The sequence below is a fragment of the Apodemus sylvaticus genome, chromosome 10, assembly GCF_947179515.1.
Source record: "Apodemus sylvaticus chromosome 10, mApoSyl1.1, whole genome shotgun sequence".
NCBI classification, from domain to species: domain Eukaryota; kingdom Metazoa; phylum Chordata; class Mammalia; order Rodentia; family Muridae; genus Apodemus; species Apodemus sylvaticus.
In genome coordinates, this window is record NC_067481.1 from 44,221,983 (window position 1) to 44,246,132 (window position 24,150).

A 24,150-nucleotide genomic window follows, 5' to 3' on the forward strand; every position below is an offset into this window, starting at 1 on the left:
CATGACAAGAACACCAAATGGAAACCATTTTAACACTACTTTATTACCACTTCAGCGGAGGTGAGGATATACATACAGGATATGTGTTGGGCATTCTAAGTCTATGGGCAGACTGCTGCTTAGCCTAGTCTCTAGGGCACTGGCTGTCAACCTTCCTAATGCTGAGATCCTTCAATACAGTACCAAATGTTGGGGTGACCCCAAACCATAAACTTATTTCATCATTGCTACTTCAAATATGCACATATATACATACATGCATGTACACAAGACATCTGATAGGTGATCTCCCCCAGAGAGCCACGACCCACAGGTTGAGAACCATTGCTCTAGAGTCCTCCTGACAACTGACTTGATACTTTCCATAATTTGTCAAAGCTCACAGCATTTACTAGGAAACAGACTTCCAGTAAGACAGACAAACTAGCATGCAGCCCCTTACCAAACATCTTTTGGCATTGCTTTAGCTGAGCAATTTTATTAGCAAAATGAGCAGGATGAGTAAGGATGTGAGATTCTAAGGATGAAGGGTTACGATCAGATGCCGTTTGCAAGTACGGTACCTGCGTGTTGGATGGTATAAAGTAGGTATATAACGGTTCTACACTTTAATTTTTTAAAGACAGATCTCACTATGTAGCCCTGGGCTGGCCTAGAGCTTATTATGCAGACCACGATGGACTTGAACTCCCAGAAATCTACTTGCCCTGCCTTTGCCTCTAGAGTGCTGAGATTAAATGTGTGTACCATTATTTTCAGTCATTTGTTTCCTGTTTTTTCGTGTATCACATACATTTTCCTTAAAAAAAAAAGTCAATAAAAGTTTTGAGAAAATAATACTATTGATAGCTATGAGAACATGGCAAAACCCTCAGAATTAAAAAACGGATGCCTTATGTATAAAATCTTAGTCAACAGGAGTACATAAAACGTTCTAGCCGGGTGGTGGTGGTGCACACCTTTAATCCCAGCACTTGGGAAGCAAAGACAGGTGGATTTCTGAGTTCCGGGCCAGCCTGGTCTACAGAGCAAGTTCCAGGACAGCCAGGGCTACAGAGAGAAATCCTGTCTCAAAACAAAAAAAAACAAAACAAAAAAACCAAAACAAACAAACAAACAACAACAACAACAAAAAGTTCTACCTGGAAGAACACAGCCATGGCTATAGAGAGATAGGACATTCTGGAAGAAATGTGCAAGGATGCAGAGACTAAAGCAACAGCCTAGACTAGAGGACAGCACAACATAGCTGCTGCACAATAATACTAGCAAGCTACTAAAGGTTCTTACATTCACTACCTGGTTCTTCACATTGCAGAAGTGAAAATGGGTGGGGCTATGGATTGAGTCTATAATATGGGGACGCAGCATGAACTTCTGAAGCAGAATCAACAAGACTTAGTTTAGTAAGATGATGTTAACTTTATTTAAAACTCAAAAGATGGAAATACTGTCATCTACAAAGGAATGAAAAAGAGGAGACAATCTTTTCAATACCAGGTCAGGGCTTGCCTCTGATTCCAAGTCTCCAGCCTAGCTACTCTGCGCTGTATAGGTTGCGGTCAGGAAAGCTCAGCTAATGTGGCCCTGGCAAGCAGAGTCCATTTTGATTTTCTAGGGAACAATGGGAGGGAAGAACTGCACTCTAACCCAGATCCACTCAGCCCACATTGTTTGTTTTCTGTTTTTTTGGTTTTGTTTTTGTTTTCAAGACAGGGTTTCTCTGTGTAGCCCCGACTGTCTTGGAACTCACTCTGTAGACCAGGCTGGCCTCGAACTCAGAAATTCACCTGCCTCTGCCTCCCAAGTGCTGGGATTAAAGGCATGCGCCACCACCGCCCGGCTCCCACATTTGTTTCTGTGTTTATGATTCCGACAAATTTTGATTCTGAACATGAATTATGCATATATCACCCCTGGCTATATGCTTTCATGATATTAACAAAATACTGAGTGAGTTTACATTGGTTATGAATAACAAGTCACAACAAGCCAAAATAAGACAGCAAACTTACAGCTTTACATTGGTAAAGCCAACTTTGCTTGGAAGTAGCAACTTGATCTGAAATGTATGGTTTATGCTTTCCTCTTGTTTACTTGCTTGTTTGTTTTGTTTTTCAAACAGGGTCCTACATATCCCATGCTGGTCTCAAACTCACCTTATGCATGCTAGAGAAGCCATTTACTGACTGATATACCTCTGGCCTAAGATAGATCTATCTAATCTAGGGTAAGCGTGTCTTTTTTTCTGTATTATATTTCTAAGCCAAGAAAATTATGGTTTATGTGCAATTGAAAATATTAATCAGGATTAAATCTAACAGTAGTCTGCTGTTTTGGATAGTTGTATATTTACTGTCTTGGGAAGTTTTCAAATAATTTGTTTAAAAGCAATACTGTTCTCAAGAGATGGCTCAGTAGTAATGACTGTATGCTACTTGTGTAGAAGAGTCCCCAGCACTCTAATCAGGCAGTTCACAACTCTCTAGAACTCAGGTTCCAGATCTGACTTCTCCAGCCTCCTGCAGCACAAGCACCTACATGCACATACCCACACACAGACACACAAACCTACTCATAATTAAAAACAACAGAAATACATCTTTAAAAAAGGAAACACCAAAAGTCATTTTTTCTGTGCTATATATTGTCAACATGCTTTATAAATATTAAACTTTTAAATACAAGTAAAAATTTATTTATAAGTTGGGCATCATGGTACATGTTTATAATCTCAATATTTAAGACGCAGAGGCTGGAGGGGGTCCCGTAAGTTCAAAGCCAATAATGCCAACAGAGAGAATTCTAAGTTGGTCTGGGCAGAAGTAATATCTCGACTCAAAATAAGTCAATAAAGTAAGAAAACCAAAACCAAATAACTACACACTTGCAGCATGATATAACTTTTGATACAGGGGTTGGAGAGACGGTTCAGTGGCTAACATGCTACCTTTCCAAAGGACCCAAGTTTAGTCCTCAACACCCAAGCCAGATGGCTCAGAACTATGTATAACTCCAGGTCCAGATAAGCCTCTGACCGCTGAAAGCACCTGCACTCATGTGTGCTCTCTCTCTCCCCTATACATAATTTACCAGATTTTTTCAAAACATTTAAATACTTATTTATTGTTAATTTATGTTGTGTGTGTTTGCTTGGTGAATATGTATGAATGTATATATGTATGTCATGTGCACTTAGCAGTCTATAGAGGCCAGATCCCCTGGAACTGGAGTTACAGGCAGTTGTGAGGCACCATGTGGGTGTTGGAAACCAAAGGAGATCCTTTGCAAGAGGAGCAAGTATTAACTGCTAAGCTATGTTTCTTACCTGTTTGGTTTTTGAGACAGGATTTCAGTATGTAGGCCAGACTGGCCTAGACTTAATAAGTAGACCAGCCTGGCCTCAAATTCAGAATGTCCATCTCCCAGTGCCTCCCAAATGCTGGGATTAAAGGCATGCATTGCCATACCCAAAAATTTAACATATTCTTAAATGAATGGTGCCTCTACTTGACATATGTTGGGAATTCTAATAAGGTATACATAAATCTTGCAATTAATACAATAAATCTTCAAAATTAATGCATATCTATAACCCTGATTTGAAATCGTTGCAGCAAGATAAAGTTATTATCTCAAAATAGTTGAGTGTAGAAGAAAATACAGTACATAATCTGTAGAAGTAAAATTCTAGTTGGTGGAAAACTCAATTTGGGACCCAAGAGTTCCATGAAAAGGCTAAGGCAGCGCTTAAGACAATTACAAAAAAAGGTTAGAAATACCAGTTGAAGTGGAGCAGTTACCAGAAAGCAAATTCAGAGAGGGGATTATCTAACAAACCATCATCTCGTGGAAGGACGTGGCCAGCCCTGGTGACCAAGAGAATACACTCTCACCTACCCTTTCTTTCTTCAGTCTCCTTGTATTCCCTATTGGTCACGTGGAATTCAGAGGTGAGAAAACTCCAATAAAATTCTGCATTCAGATCAGCATCTCCGGTAGAAGCAGGATGGAAAGTAGAGTAACATGGGGTTTGGCAAACAGCACAGATGGGCTTCTATTATAAATAACCCTCAAGTTTTCCCAGCTATGACAACAGAAGTTCATTCCTCACCTCTACTGAGTCATCTAGTTCTACTGTCTTCTAGGGTTTTGAAGAAGCTCTCCACCAAACTTTGGAGAACTGGTTCAAAGCCAAACACCAGGCTAGAAAGTGATGTACATAACTGTTTTCTCTGGGCTGGATGTGATTATTGTCAACTTGATCAGAACAGCCATGATAACCATCATGAAAATGGATCTATTAACATTCTCATGTGGATAGAGGGAACATTCAGGAGCCACGCTACACTAAGGGTAAGAAGTTGCTGGGGGGAGAAGACTCCAGGCATGCAACTGAGATTCATCACTGATGCTGGAGAGGGGTTTGGTGAAGCTGCACACTGAGTCACTGATGCTCCTGAAACACCATTAGCACAACTTGAATGAATAGCTCCTTTGGTTTGTCATGTCCCTCTTTGTCTAGTGTAACTAGAAATAGGCCACCCGGGACAAGTCACACAACTCATGTCACCAGCACTCAGGTACATTCTCAGGTAGTTAACCACAAGGCTGACAGGAGTGCTATGGTGATATGCTGAAAGGAGATAAGAAGCGCAAATATACCAAGTCCAAGTCTCATATCATCCCGGGTAAAGTGTTCCAAATAATTTGATTGTCAAACTTCTATTGATTCAACTCTTGGTTGTCAGAGATGAATGCACATAGGACCTACCAAACAAGAGCCAGAAAGTAGAAGTGGGCTCTTAAATTTAGGCCTATGACTTGTGAATGTATGTTTATGGCACAGAGGAAATAAGTCAAATGACCAATAGTTGCTACTTCAGACATTACTAATGCTATCATAAGAGAGAAAGAAACTGACAGGTTTTCAATAAATCCACAAATTAAATGATGTCCAAAAAGAATGGAGGAGTGGCCCCTGGTTCTGGAAAGACTCAGTGCAAGAGTATAGGGGAATTCCAGAACAGGGAAGCGGGAAGGGGTAGATGGAGGAACAGGGGGAGGGAAGAGGGCTTATGGGACTTGCAGGGAGTGGGGACCCAGAAAAGGGGAAATCATTTGAAATGTAAATAAAAAATATATCAATAAATAAAAAAAAAGAAAAAAAAGAAATTATGAATCAAAAAAAAAAAACCCAGTGCTTATTGTCTCCTATTCTTAATAACTACTTACTATGCTAGAAGGTAGAGAAAATGCAAAGACATGTGCCTGACCTGATGGCAGGGGAAGAAAAAACCCAGACTCTGATAGCTGTAATTTCCTAAAATGACTAATTCTTCACTGTAGAATTAGGGAAGGTTCATACATAGAAAAGGGGTATTAACATCAGAGTTATACCTCCACAGGAGGAATTCTGAACACAGAAGGAAAAAACTTCAGACACGATGACAATATGTCTGACAGTCTATCAAGTCTGAAATTGTAAATAATTTTTGTTTGTTTGGGATCATTAAGATTAATAAAAAAGATAAGATAATGAGAAACCCAAAGTTAGAGAGCTAGCCATTGGCTAAATGATAAATGAAATTAATAGATTATGAGAAGACCCAGGGATACAAGAGACCCTATCTCATCACTCGGAAATGTGAGGGAAGAGGATGGTGAATTCAAGGGCAGATGCTCAGGAAATTCTGTCTCAAAGGAAAAAATAAAAGAATAAATGCAAAAGATCAGGGTTAAAAAACATAATTACTGGGCCACAGTTAGCTCAAGGAGTAAACATCACTACAACCATTTCAACTACATTTCCTAGAGTAAATCCTCAGAATAAGCAAGCAATTAGGTGAGGCCTGGGACCAGGCACTGTCTTAGTCACTGACTTACAGCATTTCTCTGGTTGCCAAGAGGCTTCTTTTGTTTATTTCCTAAGTATGATCACAGCAACCCTCCATGAGGTGAGACTTAGCAAGCATTTGCCTATTTATTCAAAAGGAGGGGAAACCTCACCGCAGAATAAGGAAGGGACCTGTGCTAGCTTGTCCCTCTGCCACTCACACAGTGACTTTCTGGCGGGGCGCCACCTCTGTGCGGCCCTGCTATACTCATGGTGCTTGCCAGGGAAACAAAACTGTTAATACAACCCTATTTCCCTGTAAAGAACTGACTTCATCTCCTCAGAGAGGTGGTTTAGGACATTTTTTTAAAAAGCAAACTTCTGTAATTCAGTCTTACACTATCACTTCCATGTCTAATTCTTTCTTTAAAGTTCCGTGTGAATACAGTTTAACTTCTTGTCTGAGAGGCTACTTTTACCTTTTATTTACCAACATTTAATTTCCTAAGATGTAAAATTCCTAAATTATTTTAAAATAATCACTAATGTTCTTACTTGGTTTGAAATCATAATTATAAAGCAAAGTATATTCATCTACTTAGAGTCAACCCAATGAAACAATCTATTCAGGTGCATACAGAAAGATTAAATTTAGTGAGTTATTCACTGGGTCCTTTAAGTAGATAGACTTTACAAAGATTTTATTTGAATTCCTTAATCTCTTTCAAAGTCTGCTGTTTACACTAGATATTTGGAAACACTCATTCAGATACTTCCACAGTATCTGAATACTGAAGAGGCGAGGCTCCAAGCACGTGACCGACTCCTAGCTTTATTATTTAAAACTCAGAGAGAAGAGACTCCCTTTCAGGATCATTCTCCAGGACACCAGACAAGGGCTGAATTCATAATCTTCAAAGACAGTTCACCAAATCAACAGGTAATAGTAGCTTGAAAATGTTTAACTATGTATTAGAATGAAATGGAAGTTCTTGTATATATTCCTAAAGTCTAAAATTTGAATAAAAAATATTTATTCATGGTAAATAGGGGTCTGCTTATCACAGATGTAGTAAGCTATTAGATTTGAATACAGGCTGAAAGAAAAGTAGCCTACAGATAACCCCTTTGGTGTTACCATCCTTACCAGCTAAAGAACCTGGCCTAGGACTCAGACTCAGGCTCTGCAGGTCTGCTCACTTTAAAGTAGGTGTCTCTAGACATGCTACCCTTGTGTAGGCGCAGTTGTAAAATGGCAGATTCACTTTTAATCAATTCTAGATTTCCTTTTTAAAAAGGGATTCTCTAACAGCTAGCTGTTTGCTCTCTTCTACCCTCAAAGAAGGTTAAAATGAAGGAAACCTTAGCATTGGGGAAATCATTTGACTTATGGTTGGTTTTTTTTCCTTCTATTTTTGTTGTACAGATTTAAAAGTAATATTCTAATTTGCAGTGCTAATCCTTAAATTGTTAAGCGAAAAGCCACAGACATGCCAAGAGGGAGTACTACTGCCTGCCTTCTTCCTCCTGCTGCTGCTGCTGCTTTCCCCTCCCACCGGGGTCTGTAGGGTGGGTGCTCCTTTGCTGCTGTCCTGATCCTCACACCCACCCCGCTCTTACTGGTTCAAATGCCTCATGTTTAACTCGTTTGCAAAACAGGGAAACAAAATCAAGCTCATTCTAGTATTCAGAATGCTTATTCCTGAAGTTAGTGACCTAGATAGAAAACAGGTCTTCTATCAGGAGATGAACAGAAAGGAAGCTTGTTATTAATGAATAATTTAAAAGTCCATTTATATTATGTGAATATACTAAATAGACACAATTAAAGATATGTGACTGTCTATGTGTTTGTGAACTGAGTATTAAATCTTATGATCAATTTAAAGCAAAGAAAAATGATGATCAAGCATTCCTTCACGGTCAGCATGCTCCTCATATATGCTCAGACTATGGGAATGATTTCAACAACAGCAACAACAGTAACAACAACAGTAACAGCAGCAACAACAACAGCAGCAGCAGCAGCAACAACAACAACAGCAACAACAACAACAACAATAACAACAACAACCTCAAATTCTACAGAAAACTCGAGTCCTGGGATGCTCTCATCTTCTACCATGAATACAACACAGCTTGGAAGCGGTTCAATCTCCAAGAGCACCTGGCAAGGAAACATGTCCTCAAGTCCTTGCATAAACATGACTGCACAGACTGCAGCAGGCGGCAGCACACCACTCACACCAATCCTCAACATTCACTCTCTTTTTCTGTGCAGTATTTTTACTCTTTTGTACACACTCAGGCAGAAATGAGCCAGAATGTCTGCTCACTTCGGTCCCTCATATCAGGTACTAAATGACAAGCACACTAAGAAAATAAGATTTATTTTAATTTACTGTGGAAGAAATTATCATTATTCTAGTATGATTTGGTTTTTGGTAAGTTTTGTCTTTTTTTTTCCCCCAGAGCTGAGGACTGAACCCAGGGCCTTGCTCTTGCTCGTTAAGCACTCTACCACTGAGCTAAATCCCCAACCCCAGCAAGTTTTAGTTGTATAATTTAAATGTTAAATTAATAAAATAATTTCCTTCCTATAAATGTGTAGTGCCCTATTAAATGCCAAAATGAGCAAAACATCACATTGTGTTTTAAATGTTTGCAAAACAGAATCAAACTCGAATGTCTGTATTAAAGATAAGAGACAGAAAATATGGAGGTGGCATTTAAGCCAGGGGGCACTGGGAGATAAAGAGGGGTTAGGGGAAGCTGAAGCTGTTTTGTATTTTATTGTTTTAATTGAATAGACTGAATAACACTAGTCAAGCTTTTACAAGCACACCCATTTGCGGGACACTATTGTCTTAAAAGTGCGTTAACATGGACCATCCCAGTACATTTTTAAAGCAGAATACTGCTGATTCAATGATAGGGACATATTTTGAGTAAGTACTGACTTGGGTTTCAAAAGATTGTTTGAGAATCAGATGCTTAGAACTAAGAACTCATTTATCTAGGAAAATGTCTCTTGACTGTTAGCTGAACTTTTTTTCCTCCCCTTTTCTTCTTCTCCCTGCTTCCATCTTCTTCCATCCTTTTCCTTCTGTCCATTTCCCACCTCCTTCTCTCCTTCCCTTAAGAGTCTCTGTACATAGCCCTGGCTGTCCTGGAACTGACTATGTAGACCAGGCTGGCCTCAAACTCATAGAGACTCACCTGCTTCTACTTTGGACTGAGAACTGAGATTAAAGGAACATTGGCTAGATTATTATGTTTATATACAAGGATGGGTTTAACTTAACAAATTCAGCATGCTAACAGTAATAATTCCTATAGTTATTGATACAGTGACTTAGGACTTAAGATTAGTTTGGAACTCAGTGATGATTCTAACTAGCTGAGCTATCAAGAGTAATGACGCAGTAATAGACTGGCACCCCCAAATGACGCAAATTGACTACAGATGGGTCATTTGGGGGTGCCAGTCTAAATATGCAAACTACAAGCCTTGTCCCCAAGGATGCATGAATCTCATTCAGAAGGGGAAATGAAACAGACCCTGGAGGTGGTTAGAGGATGGAGTAAGGCGGGGAATAGGGATGGGGATCAAGTGGGGAAGGGGCAGGAAAGGTTTGAGAGAGAGAGGTCAGAAACCAGTGGGGGGCATATTTGGGACTAGCCAGAGATCTGGGATTGGGGGAGGCTCCCAAAGTCTATGAGGACAACCCTAGCTGAGACTCCTAGCAGTTGGGGATATAGAGACTGAAGTGGCCACCTCCTGTAGCCAGTGGGTCTTCCAATGGAGGGAGACATCAAGCTACCCACAAAACCTTCCACCCAAAATTTGTCCTGCCTATAAGATGCACAGGGATGAAGATGAAGCAGAGATTGAGGGAACAGCCAACCCATGACTGCCCAATTTGAGATCCATCCCATGGGAGAGAGCCAACCGCTGACACTATTAATGATACTCTGCTGTGCTTGCAGACAGGAGCCTGGCATAACTGTCTCCTGAGAGGCTTCTTCCAGCAGTGAAGGGAGGCGGGGGCAGAGACCCACAGCCAAACATCAGGAGTTGGGGGAGCCTTGTGGAAGAGTAGGGGATAGGACTGAGCGAGCCGGAGGGGTCAAGGACACCCCAAGAAGACATACAGAGTCAACCTGGTCCCATGGAAGGCTGAAAAGAGCATGCAGGGGCTGGATCTAGGCCCCCTACACATTTATAGCAGATATAAAGCTTTGTCTTCATGTGGGTCCCTAACAATTAGAGCAGGGGCTGTCTCTGACTTTGTTGCCTGCCACTGGATTCCCTTTCCTATCTGGACTGCCTGGTCAGGCCTCAGTGGAAAAGGATATACCTAGTCCTGCTGCCACTTGATGTCCCAGGTGTGGGTAGTATGGGGGGGGGTCCCCTTCTCCTCAGAGAAGGGGAAATGGGAGGAGAGATTTGTAGGGGTGAGACTGGGAGAGGAAGGAGGGAGGCTGTGACTGGATGTAAAGTGAATAAATAAATTGATGAACAAAAAATAAAAAAGAAGACTTGCCCCTAGATTCTGATGTGGAAGCTCAAGGGCTTAGAATATGCTGTTATTTAGATTTTTCTGATAACTAGGATTGAGTTTCTGTCAATATGTCAAAGATTGCAAATAATACCTCAGAAGGTTATTATGAGGATGAAACAAAAAATATATAATATACTATATGTAGTTTGTCTGATGTGGAGAAAGTATTAAGTAAATATGAGTCTGTATTAATGCCCTCCCCCAAACAGTTGTGAATAACAGTATCCCAAAGAGGAAACTCTCAACTGAAATGCTTAGGTTTTAAAATTTTAATTCCACTTACACACACACACACACACACACACACACAGACATGCATGCACGCAGCAAATGACAGAAATATGCTATTGCCATCTATGTACACCCCGCTTTACTGCTGAGCTCTAAGCATACTCATGGCCCATGCCTGAAGAACCAAACAATCCCTGTTCCTTGCTAAAGTGACAGCTTAAGAAAGTTACAAGTAACTCAAGACCAGCCAGTAAAGCCGGAGCTGCTACTGAAGTGTGAGACAAGGGCTTCTTAGGCTGGACAACCACAAACCACTGGCAGCTACAACCCTTTCTGTCCTTCAGGGTCATAAGGCATACATGATTGTGTGTGTGTGTGTGTGTGTGTGTGTGTGTGTGCGCGCGCGCGCGCGCGCGCACGCGCGTACTCACACATATACATAAAATAAAATAATAAAAATAAATAAAACTTAATACAAGGCTATTTTAACAGATGGTAAAACGAGATCATACATATCCAATTTAAAATAATTAAAACCTGTATGTAAGGACAGTCACTGATGAACACTAAATAGTTACACTTTGAAGTAGTACATGGCTATTGGGCCGGTAAATGCATGTGGCTTAGCACAGCCTCATATTTATTGGCTGGTCATCACCTAGCACAGAAGGTCTTCCTAACAAAGGCACTCTCAGCTGAACAACACGTCGAGAACTTCAGGTATGCTATACTGAGGTAATGAAGGGTCACTGGCTGAGCTAAGGCTGAAATGACAGAACTCAGAGAAGCACGGAATGGAGTTAAGCACAGAATAAAGTCAAGAAACAGCTGCAGCTGTGCTTTGGTTATGTGACTCCTGGTGTGGCTCTTGATTCATGCTTTTGTTTAGGCCCACTTTCTTGATAAAATAAGAGAGACTTGGTAATAACCAAAGTCTACACTAAAATACCTCAGATCTCACAGGTGACTCTCAAAGAGGACAGTAGGAAAGAAAGGGAGATACTTAAGATGACAGGGAAAAAATAGACAAATGGTGTCAAGATGAGGCTAAAAAGACATTTAAACTTCAAATGTCTGTAGACAGCAAAGAAGCCAGACTCCAGAGCCACTTGTCACAGAAGGCTGTACAGATAAGGCCTTTACTTATTGTCACAATGAGAAACAGGGCCTCTCTCTGCTCTTCCCACTGTGCCCCTTTGTCCTGGAGGTAGGCATCATACCCAGTGAAAGTGAGGGCCAGGAGCTCTACTAGCTCTCAGAAATCAAAGGCACCAGGCATGGTGACACATGGCTTTAAGACCAGCACTCAGGAGCCGGAGAGATGGCTCTACTGCTAAGAAAACTAGCTGTGTGTCCAAAGGACCTAGGTTCAATTCCAAACACCCACATTACGGTAGCTCAGAACTGCATGTAACTTCAGCTCCAGGGGAGCCTGTGAAGGCAGCAGGATTCACAGACAGACAAGCATGTTCATATACATTTAAAAAAAGCCCCCAAAGATCCAGAACTGCAGAGGCTGAACCAGAATGATCTTGAGTTATAGGCCTGACAGGCTATTTGGTAAGGACACATTTCAAAACATAAAGCAAAAAACTAAAACCCCTAAGTACTGAAAATTTGATTTAGCAATATCATATCCAGAAAAGAAAAAGAAAACATGAAACTTAGTTTGTAAGAAAAAAATCACACAGGAAGAGGCACAGAGGTTTAACAGCATATTTTCTTCCTTCTCAAAAATGAACAGTCAGAACACCTAATAAGCAGCAGACAGGAAATTCGTGGCAATTTCAAACCACACTGGAAATCTCTGGCAACTTCAAATCTATGCTGTACAGACATAATTTAGAAACCCACTGAAAGGACAGGCCCATCTGCTTTTCCTTTGCTAGACCACCACAGGAAAGACCACAAACTTACAGTTCTTTATCATTAAGAGGGGAAGATAAAACCCAATTTTCGAATGTTCTACAACATTTTGCTACCTTTAAACTACAAAGAATTCAAAGGGGGCTGGGAGTGAGGCACACACCAACCACCCTTCTCACCAGTCCTCACAACTTAGATATAGCCGGGCAATGGTGGTGCACGACAGTAATCCCAGCACTTGGGAGGCAGAGGCAGGTGGATTTCTGAGTTTGAGGCCAGCCTGGTCTACAGAGTGAGTTCCAGGACAGCCAGGGCTATACAGAGAAACCCTGTCTCGAAAAACCAAAAAACCAAAAACCAAAACCAAAAACAACTTAGAGATAGCAGGGAAAGTACTAAAGATTAAAGTTAAAATACTGACATGGCTTAAATGCAATAGAAAACTAAAACTATCCTAAAAAGAGCAACCAAGAACAGTTTTGTGGAGAGATAAGGGGGGTAGTTTTTTCCCCTCCCATTTTTTGGAGGAGGTCTTTTTAGACAAGATCTCAGCATGTAGCCCAGGGTGGCCTTCTAATTCAATACAGTCCTCCTGCCTTGGCCTCTTAAATGCTCTATTTAGAAATGTACCAACACATTTGCCTAGAATTAGAAGATATTGCTTAAAGTTGTTAAAAAGGACAAAGGCAAATGTATTTTTCTTCTCCTTTTCTATTCCCCAGTTACCCAGTGCTCTGAACAGCTGAAGATCTAATTAAACAATGTTTCACATTTCTCAGTCTTCTTACTTTTCCCATTTTGTATAATTTTTCCACCTCTGCCAGGTTTTTGCTTTTCATGACCACGAGTCAGTAAACATAATGCCTCCATTTCTGTTAAGTTTGGGAAGACTTAACAGAGCTGCTAGACTGCCCTTGACATTCTGACATCACTGGTCACTGTGTAGCATCACTTCTTGTCCAAGTTCAGCCACTGTGGGTTGTGGCATTCTTGTGGGAAGAGGAGAGCCTAACCAAGTACTGTCCCCTGTTCGTTCATTTTCACAAGGCAGAAAAGGCAAGGCAAGCCTGTCACCGAGGAGGAGGAGGAACAGGAGGAGGAGGAGGAGGAGGAGCTCACAGCATGGCTGGGTATATCACAGTCTATTTCCCAGGCCACCCTGTCCATCCTTACAGCCATTTCCTATAGCTCCAGGAATTCTTTCTTAAATCACTCTGATAAAATTACTCTGATACAGCTTCACATGATATACTGTTTTCTTTCTTAAGTGTGTATGTGTGGAGGGCTCTGATTTTTGTGTTGCAGATATTATAAAATCAGAATATACCTGAAAGACTTTTCACTCTGACAGTAACTCTTTGTGGTGGTATCTTAACATCAGATGTAGTGAAGACAACAATACGAAGTGAATACTCTCAAACAAACACCTAGTAGTGAGCAGACTATCTAGGGAGGCATGGCTGTAAGGGCTATTAATTCAAAAAAGGGGAAAAAATCCTATCACCTTTCTTCAGTTGCTATCACTTGTAGACCTCTATTAAAAAAGACTAAAATGTATTTCTTACCTCCGTGCAACATAATAAAAAATAGGATTCCCAGCTTTGGAGGTGCCAGCTTGGTAGAAGATGCTTAATGTTTTCAAGGCCTTGAATTCCTCTTTCTCATGTACCTGGTGCCTAAAACAAAGAGCAGAGTCACTTAGTCTTTACACAATTGTTGAGTAGCTAAAGAAAAATATGATTAATCAACAATAAAGAAAAACAAAATACTGAAAAAAAAACCAACCAGTTTTCTGAAGGGCAAAATAACAGTGTATTCCTGAGTCAAGATGACTCTCTGGGAAGCACTCACCACCTCTAGGGCTGCATGGTGGTCACCTTTCACCATGCTATTTTTTTTTTCCAGATAAAAGGTTTTTAGTTTGTTTTTCCTTGCAAGTTTAGTTCATCAATCCTTTCATTTATGAATTTTAAAGAGATGCAAAAGTGTCAGAAGCCATTATAGGACAAGCTAATAACTAGCAGGTGAACTTCCTGAGATAGTCTGGCTTGGAGGATTAAAATAATCCACAACATATTTGCTCCCATAGGCACGGCTCAGAAGAAACTCATTTTAGGAAAGAATCCTATTATTTATATACTTTTCCTGTTATTATTACATATATGACAATCACTAGGTATTAGCCCATCCTTTTGAACAGATCTCTGAAGATCTATGAAGATGCACTGTTTTGTAGTGATGTTATATAGACAAACAGATGACTTCTCAATTCTTTCTGATGATACTATAAGAAATCCTAAAATTATGTCAGTATTTGTTAAGCTCTTTCATAGTGGGTCTGCTATTAGGTCCTTTCTGACAGTCAAAACTGCAATGAGAACTCTGCCAGTCTCCCATGTGTCATCAGTTAATTGCTTCTACTAGCAAGCATTCTACTACTCAAGAGTACATTTCAAGAGGTTGTAAAACCATTAACCAAAGGCATAAAAAGGAAACTACAATTTATTATAGGTACTAGGACAGAAGATAAAATGTTGACTGGATGTATACAAAACTTCACTAATAACTTAGTTATGGTTTTCAACTCTCTATGAACCCATGGGACCATGACACATATGAATGTTTAGCAGGATAATTACTCCTAATGTATATGCATGCAAACATTCTCTGTTGTAAGATTCTATTTCAATTTATGATGTGAATTTATGTGTAAACTTGTGATGAACTTTTTACAATGGGATCATGTATTCAAAAAGATGTATAAGTGCTGAGGACAAAGACAAGAGAGAACTGAGCTGAGAAGAACTTTTTAGCTGATCTGATCAGAACTTTTTAGAACAGAATTGAGGATGATTTTTTAGTCAAGACACAAGAGAATTTTTCAGACAGAACTGAACTCAAGAAAAACTTCCAAGTAAAGGCATAGCATTGGAGAAAAGACACTGAGAGTAAGAGCATTATGGTGACATCAGGGCAGGAGGAGAGAGCAAGATTAGGAGAATGCAGAAGGAACAGGGAGGCTTCTCCTTACTGTTCAAAAGAACAGATCTTTCCTTAATAGCAAGGAACTAAAGAAAACAAAGCTTTCCTCTTACAGACTTGGGCTAAATTTATTTAGCAATAAAAGGACAGAAGCTATATATATATATATATATATATATATATATATAAATAAAAAAATAAAATAAAGATTGGAGTTCATTTTCCATCCAGAATAAGTGAGTTCTTTCTGCACTGGTACTTGGTCTTTTGCTTCAAATGCTTATGTAAGTACAAATGTGCGTGTTTAAGTATGTAATTATGAGAATGTATGTAAGCTGGGCTTAACTAATTTAAATGTAAATGTATAAATGTGCATATATGAATCTGTATATGAATTTATGTGAGTTTATGTATATTTGCTTATGTAAAAGTTCTTCCTTCTGCAAGGATGATTCTCTTCTCCTGGTTCAATAGAAGTTTACTGCTCCAAACTTCCCCCTAGCCTGACAAGCAAGAGGCATCAGGACAAAAAGGAAAAAGCTCTAGCAATTAAGATTTATTTAATCTCCTGCTGTTTTAGCATGTGGTGCTAAATGTCAAAGGCTTCAGTTTCTGGCCTCAGAGAGGAACTCAGAAGGCAGGTCAGCTACAAGTAGCAAAGTTATTTAGACTGAGATAAGTGAACTTTTAATTATTATACGGCAACCCTATATCTAGTAAGACAAAAGTCTTACCCTCCGCCCACACTGTTCCCATCCACAGCCTCAAGGAGAACAGACAGAATTAAGCCCAACAGCTGCCCCTCTTCACACACCCCACCTCGCACAGGAAAGTTCTTCCTTCCTTCCTTCCTTGATTTGTGCATGCACACCTCCACAAACAGCACGAGCATGATTTCTCGTCCATCCAACATTCTGAATACTTTTGCACAATTAATTCTCATTGTACTGAAATAAATTTCTGAAACAACATACTTAATTTTTATATATTCTGCTAAAACTCGGTGTGTTTATCAGAATTTTAAGAGATTTACAAATTATGGGATATAAATGAAAAGTTCATATCCATTAACTCTACCAATATCTCTGCCTGTTCCAATCATACTAAATGTGGCTTCTATAATATTTAATAGAAATATACTGAATTGGATCTTCTCACTCTATCTTCCCTTTCCCTCCCCCTACCTCCCCAAAGCAGGGTCTTACTGTCTAACTTAGTTTATAAATTAATTTGTGACTATCAGATGAGAATGTTTTCCTTCTGTCATTGGCACACCCTAGGAATAAAACAATCAACAGCCACAATGTACCATTTGTGAAACATAAAAAAATACATATTTAGCAAACATCAAGTGTGTGTCTAACTGCGAGAATCTTTTAGTTGATAGATTAGAGTCCTCTAAATAGGATGTAAAATAAATGCTCAGAGAAATGTTTGTTGAAGCAATATTTAAGTATACTACATTTTCTGGGCCTTAATCTAAACAAAATTAAAACCATGAACTTTTTGAAGGATTCAAAAAGATACCAGTATGGTAATAAGAACTTAGGATTTAAATTCAAAAGAACCATAAAACAGGTGTGAATTCAGGTTAATAAGTTATGTCCATTTAATGTATTTTCTATAACTATAATATGAAAATAATGCTATCTATATGTTCTTTAAAGTATTAAATAAAGACCACACCGAAGAGACCTTTAAAAAGTATTCATCACTGAACTGACAACCTGTGCTTGGTCCCCGGGACCCACATGATGGGAGAAGAGAACTGCGTCCCATAGGTTGTTCTCTGACTTTACGTGGGCAACAGCACATACACACATACACAGACACACACACATATAAACAAACGTTAAAAAAAAAAAGCAAAGCTTTTTGTAAGACATCATTCTTTTGATAAGAAAATCAGTATGTCAAAGCAGAACAAAATGTTATGTTAATGCAGCATAAGCACATGCAGTAAGTATTTGGTGATAACCTTTGCTTCAGCCCCTAAAACATACTCATCCTTTCAAAGCTGTGTTTTACCTGGTCATAAATTCCTCAAACTTTGAACTGGTAAGGTTAAGGCTGGACCAGTGTGTATCCGCCACAGGCTTGTGCTCCGGAGGACCCAGATACGCAAGAAGTGTAGCCATCTTATCAAAAGGCCTTCTTCCAACAGCTTTATGGTCCCTGGTGACAACAGAAAATGCACTTCACATTAGCTGGGGAATCTGACAGTCCTTTAGGCTGTCACTGCTTGCTTTTATTTTAACTACTTGTTCCCGCCTGATTTGTAAGACTGCAGCACTGAAAGATGTCAGATCTTAGAAACATGATTATTTCCCACCTGTAAAATTTATTGTTTTGAGTTCAATTTTTTTTTTTTGTAAAGCTGATACTTGTAACATTCTCATCCATTTCTTCTTATGGTAAAAATAATCTTGCAAAAACAGTGTTTAGGACATGAGCCTATGTAACCATGGGTAACTATAATTAGCTCAGGTTAACCTCAAACTCATGATCCGCCTGCCTCAGCCTCCCAAATGCTGGTGTCATACCATGTTTTTAAAGATTTATTTATTTTATTCATGTGTATGAGGCCAGAAGTTGGTATTCCTTTGAAGCAGGAATTAAGAGGCAGTTGTGAGCTACTTGTCATGGGTGCTAGTAAACAAACCAGAAGAGCAGTGTGGCAATCTGAATATCTAGAAGCTTGGAATACACAAGACACGTATGCACGTATCAAATGGTGCCCAAGAAGAAGAAAGGAGTGGCCCCTGGTCCTGGAAAAGCTCAGTGCAGCAGTGCAGAGGAATCCCAGAACAGGGAAGTGGGAAGGGCTGGATTATGGAACAGGGGGAGGGAAGAGGGTTTATGCGACTTTCGGGGAGGGGGGATCCAGGAAAGGGAAAAAAATCACTTGAAATGTAAATAAAGAATATATCGAATTGAAAAAAAAAAAAAGAATAGCCCCAAAGGCTTATATATCTGAATACTTGGTGTGTGTTCTCCCCGTCCCCCTCTTCTTTCCTCTCACTCTCAACAAATAAATGTTATAAAGACTTGTGGATATATCAAAATCACAGGCTATTCAGTCTAGTTGGCAGACATGAAACTGTCAAATCACTTCCTATATGTTCATGTTTGAAATATGTATCATTTTTAAAGTAGCACATTTAAAATCTTAGCAGACTGTGCATATATATTCAAATCATGAAAAAAAGAGAATGTTCATCTTTAAAAGTCCCAGGTTATTGGCCAGGCAGCGATGGCACACGCCTTTAATCCCAGCACCTGGGAGGCAGGGGCAGGTAGATCTTTGTGAGTTTGAGGTCAGCCTAGTCTACAGAGCAGTCAAGTCTACCCAGAGAAACCATGTTACAAAACAAAACAAAACCAAACCAAACCAAACCAAACCAAACCAAACCAAAGCTAAGCAAAGCCCCAGGTTCCTTGGGGGCTGCAAGATAATGTACCTGCATTCTCCTGCTGTAGTGACACATGTCAGTCACGCCCATGCCTACATCAATCAATTAACAGTTCATAAAGGATTAAGAAGTTTACTTTTAAACTCCCATCTCCTAGTTGCTTAGCCACAGTTTAGCCACCTAAGGGATCGCCTCAGACACAGAAATTGAAGCCCTTTACAATTCTATATAAATGTAAAAGGAATAACTCTGAGAAAGAACAGCAAGTAATTTATGTCACTAGAGGCTTTTACTCAAAAGCTAGTAAAATAATTTCCAAGTAATTTGAGTTACTGGATCCATTCTCATTCTCTCTAGTTTGCCTTATATCTCAGACAAGGTCTCAGCATGTAGCCCTGGAAGGCCTGGAACTCTCTATGTAGACCAGGCTGGCCTCAAATTCACAGAGATCTACTGGACTCTGCTTTTCACACGGGGATTAACCAGCACAGCACCATGCCTGACTGATGGTACTTTTTTTTTTTTTTAAGATTTATTATTATATCTAAGTACACTGCAGCTATCTTCAGAAGCACCAAAAGAGGGTGTCAGATCTCTTTATGGATGGTTGTGAGCCACCATGTGGTTGCTGGGATTTGTACTCAGCACCTTCGGAAGATTAGTCAGTGACTGTCATGGCTGAGCCATCTCCAGCCCATTGGAACTTTCTATATACAGTTTTATATGCATACACTTAATAAATAGTATCATAGGTGAGACAGCTGGTGCTAATGATCATATAACATGAGTTAATTTTTGCCACATGCATGTAAGTCTGCACTTCTTTCCAAATCGTAATTCTTACTACAAATAGGTGCAAAGTAGAAGATTAATATTTAGGATCAATAATTTTATTAATTCAACTTAAACTAAGTATTTAATTTCTCCAAGACTGGGAAAACATACCTGTTGCTGGAAAGATACTGGCCAATTTTCTCCTGATTGTTCCAAAGCAGCCTATGTAAAGCAAGCACGTTGCCATCACTGATGAAGGAAAGACTATGGTTTACTGCGTCACTTGTGGGACAATCTGACGCTATATCTAGGAAAAACCTGCAAAAATGCAAAGCCATTAGAATGTCTAACCCCAGGTATACTTATGAATTAAATTTATATAGAGTCTAGTAATACAGTAGCTATGAGTACAAATGCGGAGGGCTTATGCCCTCAGTGTAAACAAGAAGCACAAGGAGAAAAGCTGTCTTTCCACTTCTGATAGTAGTTTCCACTTCAACATCAGAACAGGCTTCTGATTGGACAACAATAAATTTAAATAGATGAGATCTAGAGAAAAGGCTAGTATCTTACAGATAAAAGACATGGAGGCCTAGGTAAAGACTTCTCTTGAAGTTACACCGCCTGCCTGCCAAAGCCAGGAGTGGAACTTTGGTAGTCTTAACCATCCGTGAGAAGTCACAAAAATTATTTTCTACCTGAAGACACTGAAAGCCAGGAAGTGCTGTAATGACAGCGAACTAGAAGGGCAGCTGCAGAAGGCTGCATGACATCAGTGACATCAGCTAGGCTTATAAAGGGATCCTGCCAGCTCAAGCCTGGCAAACCTGGCTCTGACAGACCCTGCCCTTCTTCCCCATTTGCTAAATACTGTTAGATTACATTCCTAAAGGTAGCCACTAAAGTCTATTCCCTTATTTGGCCACTTCCTCCTTTTGAGGCTGACTACTAAGTATTTATTAGAAGTCCAGCAATCAAAAGCCCCACTTCTGCCACTAAAAACAAACACCTCATGCTAGCACTGAGTGTCCCCCTTTTACCTTTATAAATGGTTATTTGCCTGTGGGCTATGTCTGTCTCCTCTCTATCCAGAGGCAGTCCTTTGTTATCATCCCAGGTCCCCTAACCCCTGTCCCCAGGGGCAAATATCCCTCCCCCTCTCCCTTGTTCCCTTCCCCCTCTCCCTTGTTCCCTTCCCCTTCCCCCTGGTTTCCTTCCCCCTCCCCTTTGTTCCCTTCCCCCTCCCCTTTGTTCCCTTCCCCCTCTCCCTTGTTCCCTTCCCCCTTGTTTCCTTCCCCCTCCCCTTTCTTCCCCTCCCCCTCCCCCTTGTTCCCTTCCCCCTCTCCTTCATCTTCTATCTCCTTGTCTTTGTCTTTTATTCCCTGCCCTCCTTTGTGCTGAGCACTTGTCTTTCTTGGGGTGCCTTGTGCAGATTCCAGTCCCTTTGGTTTCTCCTGCTGGCAAGTGACTTCTGAAGATCAGCACCTTCACAAAGCACTTTCTTTTTGTCTCAATGAATCATCTCACTTGTTTTTTTAAAAAGAAACCCTGGCAAAGAGAGTACTACCCCAAAGTTACAAATAAACCAACAATTCAGAGAATTAAAGTGAAGAATCTGTTATGAAAATCCAGTCTTCAAAAGGACAAATCGGCAACCAACAAACTGGGAAAAGATCTTCACCAACCCTACATCAGACAGAGGGCTAATATCCAATATATACAAAGAACTCAAGAAGTTAGACCCCAGAAAACCAAATAACCCTATCAAAAAATGGGGTACAGAGTTAAACAAAGAATTCTCACCTGAAGAACTTCGGATGGGGGAGAAACATCTTTAAAAATGTTCAACTTCATTAGTCATCAGGGAAATGCAAATCAAAACAACCCTGAGATTTCACCTTACACCAGGCAGAATGGCTAAGATTAAATACTCAGGAGACAGCAGGTGTTGGCAAGGATGTGGAGAAAGAGGAACACTCCTCCACTGCCAGTGGGGTTGCAAATTGGTACAACCACTCTGGAAATCAGTCTGGCAGTTCCTCAGAAAACTGGGCATGTCACTTCCGAAAGATTCTGCTATACCACTCCTGGGCATATACCCAGATGATTCCCCAGCATGTAATAAGGATATATGCTCCACTATGTTCATAGCAGCCCTAGTTATAATAGCCAGAAGCTGGAAAGAACCCAGGAGGTATCCCTCAACAGAAGAATGGATGCAAAAAATGTGGTATATATACACAATGGAGTACTATTAAGCCATTAGAAACAATGAATTCATGAAATTCTTGGCAAATGGATGGAGCTAGAGAACATCATACTAAGTGAGGTAACCCAGTCTCAAAAGATCAATCATGATATGCACTCACTAGTAAGTGGATATTAGACAATATCTGTTTCTTAACATTCATAATCTTATATTTTTATACTTTTTGGTGTATAGAGTATTGTTTTAAATTCAGACACACGTTTAAATGGTAGAAACAAAAGTGTTATTAACATGAAATAATCCTAATATCTGTATCGCATAGCTTCAGTTTTTAATACAAGGAATCTTCTTGAACCCATTCTGCAACACTGCCAAAGTTAGAAAATGCTAATGGTTCTTTACAGTTTCCAAAAAAGAAAACTACCATGAAGTTAAGAGTATAGAGATTTTTCACAAAGTCTCTTAAAATGAAACAAAACCAAAAATGTGGTCTTAATCTAGAAAGCATGGGGGGAGGGGAATCACATACAGAAATTGAATGTAGACCAGGCACACGGGCTGCAGAAGTGGAAACATGCATGTGGACCAGGCACACGGGCTGCAGAAGTGGAAACATGCATGTGGACCAGGCACACAGGCTGCAGAAGTGGAGATGCGCTGGCCACTGGAGACTCTGGCTGCTTACCTTCGAGCCAAGTCAAAGTTGCTTTTCACAAAATCATTAAAAGGCCGCATGTGCTCTTCTTTTGTGAACAGGACATGATTGGCAATGCTCTGAAGTACCTAATCAATCAAACAAGATTATGAGTCATCAGATTATTTGCTATACGAAACCTATAAATTAATAAAGTCATTAAATTATAAATTTTCCATTGATATTTCTACTGGTAGTTCAAATTAATTATTCCTTACTATAAAAACTATCCTAAATATTGTTTTTTAATTCTTGTCAAGTAGAAATATTATACATGTTATATATACATATTTTAAAGTATCTATTGCATGTGTACTGTGTGATATGTGCATATATGCATACGTTTGCAAGTGTGCTTTGGTACATGTGTGCAAGCATATGAAGGCCAGAGTTAGACACTATTTCTCCCCATCATTGCCATTATAGCATCTTACAGGACAGGAGTATTTGGACTCAGGCTAACTAGCCAGCTTGTTCCCGGGATGCTGTCTCTGCCTCCAGCATGCTGGGATTACAGGCTGAATGTCATGCACCCCTGACATTTACCTGGGTGCTGGGGGATCCGAGTTACAGTCCTCATGCTTGCATTGCAAGCACTTTTATACACGGCTAATGTTTGCAGTTTAAAATGTTGTTAAAGAGGAGGAAGACGAAGAAGAGGAGGAAGACGAAGAAGAGGAGGAAGAGGGGGAGGAGGAAGAGAAAGAGAAAGAGAAGCAGAAGCAGCAGCAGCAGCAGCAGCAGCAGAAGAAGAAGAAGAAGATGATGACGACAAAGAAGACGGCGACCACCACTACCACCAAAGAAACCCTACAATCTGTATTTTTATTTCCAAGTTGAATTTTTCAGAGCAGTTACACAGAAAACCCTCACCGAATGACAGATATTTATTTGCTAGTATACTTTCCCCTCATAGGGCGCACCACGTGTATGTATGTATGTATGTATAGATATATAGATAGATAAATAATTTCCTCTGCAATACAAACAAATTAAAACAAAAGGCACATAACTAAAGCAAAATGAAGACAAAGTAGTTTGATTGTGAAACACTGAAAAATTAGCTGGAGGGAAAATTAAATGTTGCAAAAGTATCAAAATAATTCACCTTTGACATTAACTTCAAGCCCCTTTCGATTCTAGGTGGCGGCTTTTTATCTAAAATCCCTGCTTCATATGGCGAGACAATGGCAGGATTGATGAATCTGAGGAACATGGCACTTCCAACGGCACCAATGCTGTTCTGAGGGAAGCGCTGGCTAACCACCTGAGAAGGAGGAGTTGAGAGTTGAGCAGACAGTTTGTGTTGAAATAAAGTAGAAACAAAGGCTTCAAGGTCAAATCTGCACAAAATTTCAATTATCAACCTTTTCAATGATCTGTTTTTAACTTTTTTCCTTGCCCCAAAACACCAGAAAATAAGGTTTACTCTTAGCTGTGATGATGTATGATTTTTCTTAAGACACAATTAAAACAGAAGAAAAATCTCCTCATAGAAGAAACCTGAAAAAAAGATTTTACTTCATAATCATTATGGACAATAAAAGTAGACTTAATTTCACACAAGGTTAACATTTTTC

The 24,150-nt window shown here is 39.8% G+C and overlaps 1 protein-coding gene across 4 annotated transcripts in view; it reads right to left on the bottom strand.

Moving 5' to 3' along the window:
* Positions 1 to 24,150, bottom strand: part of Nf1 (neurofibromin 1) — a 256,323-nt gene that overhangs the window by 92,617 nt on the left and 139,556 nt on the right. For all 4 annotated transcript variants that reach the window (XM_052196154.1, XM_052196153.1, XM_052196155.1 and 1 more), the window contains 5 exons: positions 23,679 to 23,837; positions 22,562 to 22,659; positions 19,839 to 19,985; positions 17,509 to 17,655; positions 14,064 to 14,174 (listed from right to left, as the gene is read on the bottom strand). In XM_052196154.1, coding sequence (XP_052052114.1) covers positions 14,064 to 14,174; positions 17,509 to 17,655; positions 19,839 to 19,985; positions 22,562 to 22,659; positions 23,679 to 23,837 — 662 coding nt within the window. The remainder of the gene's footprint in view (positions 1 to 14,063; positions 14,175 to 17,508; positions 17,656 to 19,838; positions 19,986 to 22,561; positions 22,660 to 23,678; positions 23,838 to 24,150) is intronic.